This window comes from Strix uralensis, chromosome 17 (genome assembly GCF_047716275.1).
Source record: "Strix uralensis isolate ZFMK-TIS-50842 chromosome 17, bStrUra1, whole genome shotgun sequence".
In the NCBI taxonomy this organism is placed as follows: Eukaryota; Metazoa; Chordata; class Aves; order Strigiformes; family Strigidae; genus Strix; species Strix uralensis.
The window spans coordinates 13,929,480-13,942,046 of record NC_133988.1 but is presented as its reverse complement, the minus strand read 5'-3'; the positions used below and the strand labels follow the sequence as shown (position 1 = coordinate 13,942,046).

Below are 12,567 nucleotides of genomic sequence, written 5' to 3'. Positions count from 1 at the left end.
CCTGGCGGGATTTCAGATGGTGTCTGGGCGATACGAAGGACCCAGGGTGACCTTCAGCAGCACAGAGACAGGAGCCTTTTGGACATCCCCTGGACAGACGAACCAGTCACGCAGCATTGGGGAGCATTTCTCCAGGATTTCCAGCAGCTCGGATCAGGGTGACCACCTGAAACGCTGAGCCAGCAGAAGGTAGGGGTACGCTCTGGCAGAAATGCTCATTGGTGCCCTCAGGAAAACATCTTTTGTGTAAAATCAATTTCTGAGCCCCAGGAAAGGCAGCAGAAGGCCCCCAAGTACAAAACCAACTAACAGCCCTTCAACTGATTAAATTCCATAGAGTCCCCCAATTTGTCCTGACACAGAGCCAGACCCCTCAGCTCGCTGTCCCCCCATTCATCACTTGCCCTGTAAAACGCCACCGCACCCCCACCCCACGGCAGCCGCAAGAGCTCCCGACTCCGTGGCACCGGCCCCGCAGGTGCAGATGTCGGAGGGGGACTTGGGGACTGATGACTCCTGGCCCCAGAGTCAACTGTACCCCATGGGACAGATGTCAGAGATAAAGCAATTTAGACTCACAAATAAATACCAAGGCTTCTGTTTTGGTTCTTAATTAGGTAGTGGCTAACTAGCCTCCCCAATACTTTCCTATGAGGCTTGTGAGGGATTATCCATCACAAGACTATACATTATTTTTTTAAACTAAATTCAATTTTTAAATTCAATCACAGTTGAACAATGTTTTCCCTGGCTGCTGGTCCAAGGTGCCCTCCAGCACTACCCCTGCGCGGTGCTGGCAGAGGTGCAGGTAACTCTTGTCTGGGGCATTTAGCTAAGGGGTGCATGGTCCCACAGCTGTCCCTGGGTGCCACTAGCACCCCTTGGTGACCACAGTCAATAAAAACATCGTGCTTAAGCAGCTCTTGGCCATCAGTTGGTTAAAAAAAGCAGCACAGGGGTGCAAGCCCTGCCTGGAAATGGGGAAACTGAGGCAAGGATGGAGGTGGCAACTTGGCCAAAGCACTGATCCCCTGAGCTTTGGGGTGCGACATCCCATTGTGCTTCAGCAGCAAACTCATCCCTTGCCAAGGTCCCTCCAGCAGCCCCGTCCCCATCGCTGGGGGGTATTCGCCGTATTAGCCGGCCCCAATGTGAGTGAGCCACACACCTTGGGGCACTGCTGCCACCGACCCTTTTCCCCCCTCTCTCAGCCCATTTTGCCACAGACACCCCCGTCAGTGCCCCGCCAGCGCGGGGGTCCCCAACCCACCCCGCACCCTCCTCGCCATCCCGCTCCCAATTCAGCTGCCCCGCGAGCAGCTCGCCCTGCACACAAACAGGCAGGAGCACGCTATATTTTACTGCCAAATAAGCTTTTTTTTTTGTTTGGGTTGGTTTGTTTGCTTTTTTATTATTTAACCAGTAAGGCAGTGTTTGGACACTGCTACCCACACCGCTTGCTGGTGGGCACGCCGAGCAAAATAACAGTGAACAAACCCCTTCACCTTTAGTAGAAGAACCCCACCCCTCTAGAGCAAGCTGCGGAAATATTTACACCTGGTGGTTTCTCTGTACAGCCCCGGCTATCATACATCTCACTTCAAAACAGCTATGCACAGGTTGTTGTACAAAAGATAGATATTTCCCCCCGGTACAGTTCAAGCGATAAATTGTCCAATAATTTGTTTGCCTGTTTGTACAAGTTACAAAGTTGGCGAACATAAACTTTAAACTTGGGTTTTTTTAATAGTTTAACGTGACTTTCTCTTGGATTGCACAACCACAGCCGGCAGCACAAGGAGGTGCCGGTCGGACCCTGCCACGGGGTTTTGGGGTGCCTGGGGATGCCTCAGTCCCCAGCCTGGGGGTGGGCAGGGGGGAGCATGAGGGCTAGAGCAGGTCAGGATGGGGAGAGCATCAGGACCTGAGGGAGCAGCAGCTCCCCCTTTCCCAAAACCATGCTGCCCCAGCCCCTGTGAGCAGGGAAATGGGGGGAGCCACCCCACAGCAGAGCCCTGGGGCTGGGCGCATCCCCAGCAAGCGGCTGTGGGCCTCCCTCCCGCCCAGCACGCTGCCAACAACTTGATTTGACCCAAATTAATTAATCTGCAGCGGGAGGATGCTCCTTGCTTCGGCAAGGGCGGCTCAGAGCTCCCCAACAGGAGCTGCCGCTGCTCTCCGTGTCCCCCCGCGGTGTCCCCCTGTCCCTGCTGCTGCTGGGGGGACGCGCTGGGGGACAGGAGGGTCTGTGCGGGGCCGGGGTGTACGTGGGGAGACCAGATGATGGAGATGCAGCAAGACAGAACTGAGCCGCAGGGCTGGGCTCTCTGCAGGAGGTGTCCCCAAGTGGAGGATCCTGCTGGAGCAAAACCCACGCGTGTCCCTGCCACGGCCGGTCTCACACACACCCCCCCCGGGCTGCTCCCCTCCCGCGGGTGCCAGCCCAGCACAGGCTGTCGTGGTGGGATGGGGACACACAGCACAGTCAGAGCTCAAGCTCTTGCAGAGCCGGGAACATCAGCGACGTGTCCTGCTCCCTGCTCCAGAAACGATCCCAAAGGATCCCACCAAGTGTGAGGCTGCCGGAGCCCCGCAAGCGGCTGGGGATCACCAGCGTCTCCCCGGCTCCTCCTCATCCTCCCAGCCCCGCAGCACCGTGCCCCTCTGCAGCCACCACCCTGCCCAGATGGTGGGTAACATCTGCCTGACCATCCATCCACCAGCACAAGCCACAAACCCCAAAAGGACTAAAACAACCTCACAAACATCTGAAAACTCTTTGGACGCCCTCACAGCACAGCCCCCAGGCATCAGCTGGGCTTCAGGGCTCCTGGCCAGCCCCACCAGCTCCGAGCCCTTGCCCCACACCCATGAAAGACATGGTGGAAACAAGAGGAAAAGAGAAAAATGGCTACAGGGTTAGCACCGAAGGGTGGGACAAGCTCTTCACCCCCCCATCCCACGCTTCAGGTGGTGGCCACGCCGTGGGCGATGGTTGCCCGGGGTTAACGGGGGGACACCCCAGCCCGGTGAGAAGGCGGCTCTGCAGCTCCTGGCTGGAGTCCGTGGCCTTTCCCGATGTCCCGGCCCCCGGCTGCGCTCAGCCCGCGGGCTCGGCCCGGGATGCCGCGCAGTGAGGAACCCCAACGCCGCCCCAGCACCTCTCCACCCCCAGCATGCTGCGGGTACCACTGGCCAGAGCGGGCCACGGGGGAAGCCAAGGCTCCGTGTGGCCGCCCCGGGGGGCACAAGCTCGGTTCAGGCGCTTCTCTCGCCCCCCTCGCCACGGCTCAACCCACGCCGGGGTCCCTGGGTCTGCGATGCCGGGCAGCATCCGGCAACCGGCACCTTCCTGGACTTCTGGAGACACCAAAGCAGCACACAGTATTGCTACTGTGCCAAGTGGGAACTTTATTCTTTGTTGTGGATTTTTTTTTTTTTCTACTTTTTTCCGAATAGGTTAAGGAGGTGGCTTTGAAGATGGGTCGGATTTGGATTTTTTTTTCCCAGCAAAATCTGCAACAGTTTAATGCAGTTATGCCCAGACATCAGCTCTGTTAGTTTTTACATCTCAGAGCCACGGAGACACCAGCAGCAATAACCTGGGAACGGAAAGACTTCCACATCGCTTGTGCATTGTCTCTGATTTTTTTTTCTTAAAAAAAAAAAAAAAAAAGCACAACAGAAAAGACACAAACATTGATGAACATTAAAAACCTGTACATTGTAAAAAAAACCAAAAAAAACCCCCAACAAAAAAAAAAAAAAACAACCAACCCCAAACAAACAACAAACACCATCATTCTCTTGCTTCGGATCAGAATCAATCTGGGAACGTTGCAGGGGGAAAAGAAAGATCCATCGGGAAGGTGACGGCGCCGGCCTCGCCGCTGGACCCGCGCGTCGGCTGCGGGGCTGCTGGGGGCTGCGGGGGCTGCGGGGGCTGGCTGCCCACCCAGCAGCCCGAGAGGCAGAAAGTCTGTGCCGTGCTCTGGGTTCCTCTAGCGTATAGAATGCAAAGCATTTAATACATTTTTTTTTTTCTTTTTGCCATTTTTTTTTTCCCCCAGAGCGAGAAAGCAGAAGTGAATGAAAAAAAGTCTAATATTTTGTTCTTTAACCATGTAACTGCAGATATGAGCCAACATCATGGAATGAAAAAAATAATGTAAAGTAGAGCATTCGTGTATCACAAAAATACAATAAAAACTTTTTTTAACTTTTTTTTTCTTTTTGTTTTTTTTTTTTTTTTTAAAGTTTCCTGTGAACTCCCTGCCACGCCGGCCTCCTGCCCGCTCTGCCCCTGCACCCGGCCAGCTCGGAGGGCTCTGGAGAATCAACGACTACAACCAGCAAAAGATTTCTGCTGAGTCAGCAAAGGTGTGTGTAACGGGGTGGGGTGGGGGGGCCCTGCAACCACGGCAAGATTTTTTTGTTTTTGTTTTAAACTAAGTTCATACATTCTCCTGACTTACAGATAACTCTGATGGATCATTGTTACCTTTTTTTTTTTTTTAAACCCTTCCATACAATGGACAAACGCATCAAAGCCTGCATGTAAGAACAGAACCTCTTTTACAGCATGTAATACTGTGTTTTGTTTAAGTCCTTCCTTGCGTAAAATATTGACATAATTCACCGAAGGTATCAAAAATATACCCTGTAGACCAATACAATTTACAATTGCCTTTTCTCACCATTCAGAAAACAATGCACTTAAAGCAACCAAGCCCCTCCGTGGGCAGCGCACGAGCCAGCCCAGGAACAACCCTGCCCGCTCCGATTTAAGCCCGGGATTGCTTCCACCGAAGGGACCAGGATTTTTTTGTTTTTTTAAGAAATAGCTCTTCCCTCCCTCCCCTGCCCACTCATCCCAGCCACGTCTGAGACCACTGCGGGGCTGATACGTCTTGCGATGTGGGTATGACAGGCAATCAGCCCTCAGATCAGCTGAGGGGAACCAAACCGGGGTGTTCCATCCTATTTCACTTCTTAAACTTTTTTTTTTTTTTTCTCTTTTCTTTAACCCGCTCAAGGTTTTGCATTTCTGCAGCACAACCCCGCGGCCGGGATGCAGGGGGGAGCATCCCACGGCCCCTCACTCCACTCCGCGGGAGCGCGCCGGCAGAGCGCCCGAGCGCGCGCGGCCGCTCACAGTCCCTCTCGAGCGCGGGGGTCACCACCCAGCAAGGCTGCCAAGATCGAAGATGGGTTCCCTTGGGTTTTGTCTCGTTAAGGCTTTTTTCTTTTCTATTTTTCAAACCGAAGAGGATGCAGAAATTTCCAGATGTTGAGAAGGAAAAAAAAAACCAAACAAAAAATTAAAAAAAAACCCCAAACTTTCCCCCAAATTGGCTGGTTGGGAGGGGAAGGAGAAAAAAACAAGGAAAAAAATAAAATAGCTCTGCTCCTGCATCTTTGCTCGTGAGAGCCGGCGGGGCCGGGGCGGTGGGCGCTCACCCCGGGTGTCCCACTCGCTCCCCGCGCCCTGGGTTTGGTCGCCGTCTCCCTGCCCCTGGCTCGCTTCATTCACTGTCCGAAAGGGTTTCGTACTGGGAGCAGAGCAGGGGCTTGGGCTCCTCGTCCCAGGCGTGGTGCTGGCTGCCGGGGGTCCCCTGCGGCAGCGGGGCGGCAGGAGCTGCCGTCACCACCCCGCTGGGGAGCCGCATGGTGAGCGGGTTGTAGGGGAACGGCGTTGAACCTGGGTGGGGAGGGGGGAAAAAAAAAGAAGAGTCAACGCCAAGGGGTGGCTGCCCCCCTGTAAACCCCCTGAGAGGGTGACACGGGCGCTTTGGGGACACGTCCCCCCCGAGCCCTACCTGCGGACGACGGCCTGTCCTCCCAGACGCGGTTGGTGAGGGGCGTCCTGCGGTTGCAGTCCCCCTCTGAGTGCACCGAGGAGACGGAGGGCGGCCGCTCGCCCGAGGACAGACCCGGCGCTGGGGACTTGGCCTTGCGGCTGTTGGGTCTGGCAGCGATCTTTGGCTTCCCCCCTCCTCCTGCAAAGAGAAGCGCCCGCTCGTCACCCGGCTTGTCGCGACAGAGTTCGAGGGGTTGGGGAAGGGGTGCAGGTACCCAGCGTTTCCCTTGTAAGAGCTTGCAAAAATGGCTCATGGCAGGAGAAAAGGTCACCCCAGGGGCCGCTGGCATGGTGGGGAAGGGCGATGGGGATGGGGCGAGAGGCTCAAGGAGGTGTCTGTCCCCTCCAGCGCCGCTCTCCGCTTTGTGGGTTGATGCTATGAACCGTCCCGTGGAGCGGATCTGGGGCAGGAGCAGCTCCACGGCTTTGGCCGGGCTGTTTCTCTGCGGGATCCGCTCCCGAGCCGGCTCGTGGCTCAGTCCACACACACGGGTTGTGGCACAGGAGCTCCATGTGCCGCGGTGCAGCCGGTTGGCTGGGACTCCCCGGGAGCTACGTGGGTGCCGGGGCACAGAGCACATTCCCCATGGTCTACATGGCCAGGATGGTCTTTAATCTGTTCTTGCAGCAGAATCCCTGGTGATGTTTAGCCAGTTTTTAAAAGCTTTAAAGCCAAAACAGCCTCAACTGGGTCGGTCAGCCCCACTAAACCAGGGGGAGCTCCCAAAGGGGAAGGATGGACGGGCTCTGCATCCCACCCTTGCCTGCCCAGGCAGCCTCTGCCAGGCGTGGGGAAGCGTGGCTGGAAGAAGCTTCTGGTTTCATGCAGGAGCCAGAAAAGCTTTTCTACAACAAGCTGAAGAGCACCTGGTCCGAGCTGACCCGGAGGAAGGTGAGTGTGTGCCCCCAAGACTCTGCTCCTCAGCTTCATGGGCTTCGCACCCAGATTGCCAAGGACGACCCCCAGCACTGGCTGCTGTGCTCTGAGCAGGGCACTTGCAAGAGGCAATCTGCCCTTTGCAGGTGTGTGGGGGACAAATGCTCTCCCCCCTATCCATCGCTGGTTCCCCTCCTCTCTTCCTTAACTGGGGATCTGCAGAACAACCCTCCCAGCTCTGCTCAAGCCTCCCCTGAAGCCAGGCAGACCTTGCCGCAGCACCCAGCTGGCTTTGCAAGCCCTGCTGGGGCCCCTGGGGCACCTCACCCCCTGCCCTGCTCTCTGAAGTTGTTCCCCATCTATCATTTGAGCTCCCTTAAGCTCTCTCTCTTGCTCCAGGCACCCCCAGGTCCCATCCAACCCTCTGTCCCAAGCTGGAGCCTGCCCTGCCACCACCCTAGCCCAGGGTGGGGAGGGAAAGGCCACCCTGCCCGGTGTCCCCCTGCACCGGCCCTTCTCAGCTCCTTCCTCTGTTTTGGGAGCAGTGATCCTGCCCGGGGTTTACAGACAATTTGGGGTGGCTATTTAAGTTTATGGCTTCAGTGTTTAGGTCTTTTGGTGTGGGTTTTTCCCTCCCCCCATAAACCTTTCCATTGTGTGAAAAAAAAAAAGGAAAAGGAGATATTAAAAACCAACAAACGGGGAAAGGAGCACAGTCAGTGGTTTAGAGAAAGCAACAGCACCTTCTGAAACTATTAAATTAACATCAAACAAGACCAGGATTAATCAGCAGATTCACAAAGCTTGAAGCTGGGGGAGGGAGGGGAGAAAATAAAACCAAAATGAACAAAAATGCGGGTGGGGGGGAATAAATCCACCCACAAAAGGGGAAATATAAAGGCTGAGAATTAATAACACAGAAAGAGCGAAGGTGGAGAGGGCTGCAGACCTGGCAAGGAGCGCACGTCCTCGTTTCGTCCATCAGCAGGAGTTATGGGCATAGCAGCGGGCAGGCTTGCACTGGCATTCAGAGAGTTAAAAGCATTGGCACTGAGAGGTGAGCGCTCTTCCCACTGCTCGTCATATTTACCCATTAGGGCTTTCCTAATTATTGCCTCCAACCCCATGTTGGTACTGGAATTCTCTTGGACCGACTGGCTCCTACAACTGATTAGCCCTGGGAGATACGGGAGAGGGAGGAGAGAGGGGACGGGAGATGGGGGGGAGCCAAATGAGAAGAAAGATGGGGGGGACGGGGAAAGGGGGAGAAAGGAGACAAGGGAGAAGGGAAGAAACAAACAGTCAGCACATTCTCGCAAAGCAACAAACTTTGTCATCTTGTTCTTTAAAGCGCTGCGATGCACCCATCCTCCTCCTCCTCCCCACTCCATCCCGCCCCAGGGCTTGGCAGGGGCTGGTGGTGGGATGGGATGGGACTTACTCTGGGATTTGGGTTTCTGGGGTGCTGCAGGCAGGTGGGGTTCCCTGGGGCCAAGGGCTCGGAGGATGGCAGGGGGTAAGGGGTTGTTGCTGAGCCTTGGGGAGTGATTGCAAGAAGGGGGGGCTGTGCTGCCAACCCAGCCAGGCTCGGCACGGGGGCAGGAGAGTCACCTGGATGTGGGGTCCATATGGATGCACACATAGATCAAAAGTCAGTGTGCCAGGAATTTGGAGGCCGGGGCAGTTTCCCATGGAGGAAAAGTCAGGGAAGGACGAGGGATCACCCCACAAAAACACTTGATCAGAAAGAGGCACCTGGGTTTGGCCCTGGCATGAGAAATGGCAAACGCAGGCATTCCCCGGGCAAGGGCACGCAGCCTGCAGAGCTGCCTGCGTGGGGTCAGGCTATGCTGGGGAGAGGGGAAAGTCCTTTTGTCCCTCCTCGCGCTCTTTGCAAGCCCCCTGCCCACTGCCCCAGCCCACTCCCTTCCTCCCTTCGGGGCCAGGAGCCCACTGCGGCCCAGGGCCCCCTCCCGGGCTGAGCCGCGGCTACGGGACAGGATGCAGAGGCGAAGTGGTGTGTCCGCGTGGTTGTGAGTCTCAAGCCATGCAGTTATGGTGCAGCACCGCACAGGGACCAGAGGGCACTAGGCTCAGCCACGCCACCGTCATTCCCAGTGTGGCGGTTACAGGGAACAAGCAAGGGCAAAATACAGACACAAAAACAGCAGGCCGGCGAGGGAAGCCCCACTGGCAGCCACCCACCCCCCACCCCCAGCTCACCCCATCCTGGGGGTGTTGGCGCTGGGATCACTGCCCCTCTGCATGGAAAGGGACGGATCCCGGGTTCGCTTGTCTTCCTGTAAATGGGCAGGGTCTCTCCTGGTCCCCTCCAGCCAGATCCTGGCTCTCAGCTCCCTGCGCTCTGCCTTTACGCCTCCCTCCAGCACAGCAGGAACAGCTTTAACCACGGGATGCTCTCAGGAGGTTGGGCCTCACCCCCACAAATTCTGTCTGCCATGGACCCTCAGGTCCCAGCTGGCTGCACCCTCTCATCCCAGCTGCTGGCGTGAGCCGGATCCTTCTCCCAAACACGTTCACACCGGCGAGCGGTCTTACACCACTGAGGGCTGTGCTTGGCCCTCCTACCCCTCAGAGTCCTTGCCCACAGCACCTCCTTCCCATGGTTGTGAGAAAGCTGCCATTCCTCCTACTTAAAACTAATAACCTGAAGGCATTCCTGCTGTAGGAGAGCCTTAATACTTAATCAATTAAGTATCCATTAATACTCCTCAATGGGGATTCATTTGTGAGCCCACCTGGACGTTGCTGCAGCAGGTGGAAACAACTTGACAGCCTTCACGCTGTCTTTCTCCCTCGGGCTGGTCTCTGTCCCGTGCTGGGGAAGCCCATGTTGGCCACCTGACTCTGCGGGGCCGCTTTCCACCCCTCTTTGCCCAAATCCCTTCCTTAAACTGTTGCCTCTCCTCCTTTCCCAGCTGGGCTGAAAGCTGCGGGCTCAGCAGAGCTGGGGAAGGTGCAGTGCCCCTGGGGAAGCTCCTAAACCTCCATTTCGGCTCCTGCGTGGTGGTCCTCAGGGTCAGCACGGCAAATACATCTCCATGGGTGTCTGGGGGACCATCCTGAGCCCTTCCCAGCACCCTTTCTCCCTGAGAGCAGGGGGGCTCTTTGGGGGCTGGGGTACAGTCCCAGGTGTTAGCCAGCAAACCCCCGGTTAGGCAGGCCGGCAGGTTAATGCTGGTTAGGGCTGGGGACTCGCTAAAGCCCACCGTGGCTGCCCGCAGCAGCGCTCAGCTACCACCACCAAAACCGCTCCCCCAGAACCGGGCGATGAGCCCGAACCCCTCCACCCGCCGGGAGCTCCACGCTCTGCGCAGCAGCAGAGGCCCAAGCGGTCCTGCCCACGAAGCTCTTCTGCGTGCCACCGGCGGCACCGCCATGCCCACACCCGGCCACCACCTGAACGTTTCCTCCCAGCTCTGGAAAAACCAGGAGTCAACCCCTGCTTTAAGCACCTGGAGGACTGAGCACACTGCCAGCACCCCCGTGCCCGAGCACCCCTCCGTCTCCCAGCAAACACCTCCCCATGGTCCTCAGCCATCACCAGTTTGCCCAACACTCTCAGTTCAAGGCTACCGGGTGCTGCTCTCACCCCAGTTTGCTTTTGCAACCGGCTCCTGCAGCCTGCCTGCTCCGCAGTGGCACAGAGCCCGTTTCCCACCCTCACGTCCCCTTTTGCCGCTGCCCTTCGACCCATCCACTGGTGACCACAAGGTCCCACACCAAGAGCAGGATGCTCTCTCCTGAGCGTGAGGTCCACCTTGCTATAGTTTAACCCTCTGGCAGCATCAGATGGCCAACCCTTGCTTGACTTTTAACCTCTCCTCAAACTCTGCCAGGCTTCCCGAGGAATTACACTGCACTGTCTCCAACTCAACAGCGGGGAGTTACGGTGTGTCCCGAGGCTTTGGCCTCCCAGCAACTGTTATGCTCAGTTTTACCGCAAAATGCGAAAAGGAGATGCTTAAATCTACTGAGTCTCCTGCTCTCCGTGGCTGTGAGCCCCGGAGGGAATGAGGTATGGTACAGGTATATGGGAGAGTTACCTGCTCCGGTAATCGCTGGCATATTGAAAATCTCTGTCCCAGGCTGCCCAACATCTGGAGAAAAACAAAGAAGCTCTTCAGTAAGGAGAGCAGCACGTGCAGGCTGGCGGTAGGGAGGGACCTGCCGTGCCAGCCACGACAAGATCCCGGTGTCCCTGTCACGGCACCCAGCCTGGCAGCAGCCCACCTCCCCCAGGCACTGGGGTGGGTCTGTGGGTGCTGGTCGGGACCAGGAATAATTGTCTTTGGGAGATCCACAGCAGGCAGACCTCACCAGCTGGGAAAGGGCACAAAAGCAGAGCCTGGAGAGCCAGGGCGATGTCTTCGTGCCCAGTGCTGACCTCCCTCCCTCCAGCCCTTCAGATTACAAGCTCTATGAAGTCAAACCCTCTCTCCTGCCTACAGGATTTCCAAAGGCTCAAATCCCCACACCCAGGGAGCAGGTCTGGGCAGCGGGGAGGGCAAGGAGGAGGAGGAGAGATGTTAAATCAATATTTTCCCTCTTAGCTGAGTTGTTTGACTTGGATATCTCTTTCCTTAGAATAACACAAATTCTCATCAAATAAGAGGCGTTTCCTATTTCTATATATTTTTCCCTTGATAAGGGAAAGTGTGGAAGGTCACGGGGTTCAGCCACATGTCCCCAAAGGGGCATAACAATACTGTTGGCTCATGGTAACACCATCCAGGAGACGAGACAGCTCGGTCCCTCTTATCTGATGCAGCTGTTGTAAGATGGATTCAAATTGAATTAGTATTGACTGTATAATGCTGGGCTAAATTAAATTATGATCCTATCTACTCTATTAGTGGTTAATGAATGAACGGGCTGAATTTCGAATATAAGCCAGCCTGGTTAGTTTTACAGAGCTGTACCAATATTGATGTAAGGCTTAAAGTAACACTGGGGGGAGATGCATCTCAAGGAGGAAGGATTCAGCTTGGCTGGCCATTCATTAAAATATCAATTGCTCTTAAGTCTCCTCCATGCTCAGCTCATTATTTCCTTCCTACTGAGGTTATCTGGCAGGTTGGACTGACAGCCCCAGAGCAAGGAGATGCGGGGCTGGGAAGCCTCCCATCGCCCCCCCAGATGCACACAGCCACTGGTGGCACCAGTGCAGCTCATCCCAGGAAGCATGTGAACCCTGCACTTCCCAAAAAAACATGGCACGATGCAGAGAGAGCTGGCTGGGAGCTCCCAGCCCTTAACACAGCAGCACCCATTCCCTAATCTCCTCTCCTTCATGTGTCCTCAAGGCTTTTTTCCCCCTGGTGCCCCATGTTTGTCTCCCCACATGTCCTTACTGTACTCTGTCTCATTTTTATTGGTCGTGCTGAGCTTCTTGATGATCTCCTGTTTCTTGGACTTCACCATGGCGGAGTTGCTCTCAGTCAGCTTGCTGAAGAAAGCTGGAGGCTGAGTGTTGTTTCCTGGGGACTTGGACCCCATCCTGCAAAGCAGAAGACCATTGGAAACCTCTGCAACACCTAGAAAGACTCTTCCCCTACCTAGTCCTACCTAGAAAGACTCTTCCCCTAGCGTAACTTCTCAGAATCAGCCCGGGGGCTCCTGAGATATTTGTGATCTCCAACCTTTCTCCCCATTCCTACCATAAATGTACCACACGGTGTTGAAAGGCCCCTACAAATGGACAGCAACCTGGGATGTGACGTTGCTTTTGGCTGCCAGAAAAGCAGCTTGGGCCAGGGCGAGCATGGGGACAGGGAGAACATCCCCACGCTGTCTCCAGTGTCCCCTC

General features: G+C 55.8%; 1 protein-coding gene across 12 annotated transcripts in view; it reads right to left on the bottom strand.

Moving 5' to 3' along the window:
- Positions 1 to 3,391: 3,391 nt before the first annotated feature.
- Positions 3,392 to 12,567, bottom strand: part of NCOR2 (nuclear receptor corepressor 2) — a 257,096-nt gene continuing 247,920 nt past the window's right edge. For 8 of the 12 annotated variants that reach the window (XM_074887772.1, XM_074887777.1, XM_074887776.1 and 5 more), the window contains 5 exons: positions 12,113 to 12,258; positions 10,805 to 10,858; positions 7,687 to 7,914; positions 5,820 to 5,999; positions 3,392 to 5,701 (listed from right to left, as the gene is read on the bottom strand). In XM_074887772.1, the coding sequence (XP_074743873.1) occupies positions 5,526 to 5,701; positions 5,820 to 5,999; positions 7,687 to 7,914; positions 10,805 to 10,858; positions 12,113 to 12,258 (784 nt within the window). In that variant the 3' untranslated portion in view covers positions 3,392 to 5,525. The remainder of the gene's footprint in view (positions 5,702 to 5,819; positions 6,000 to 7,686; positions 7,915 to 10,804; positions 10,859 to 12,112; positions 12,259 to 12,567) is intronic. The other 4 variants (XM_074887780.1, XM_074887783.1, XM_074887785.1 and 1 more) reach the window with 2 other exon arrangements.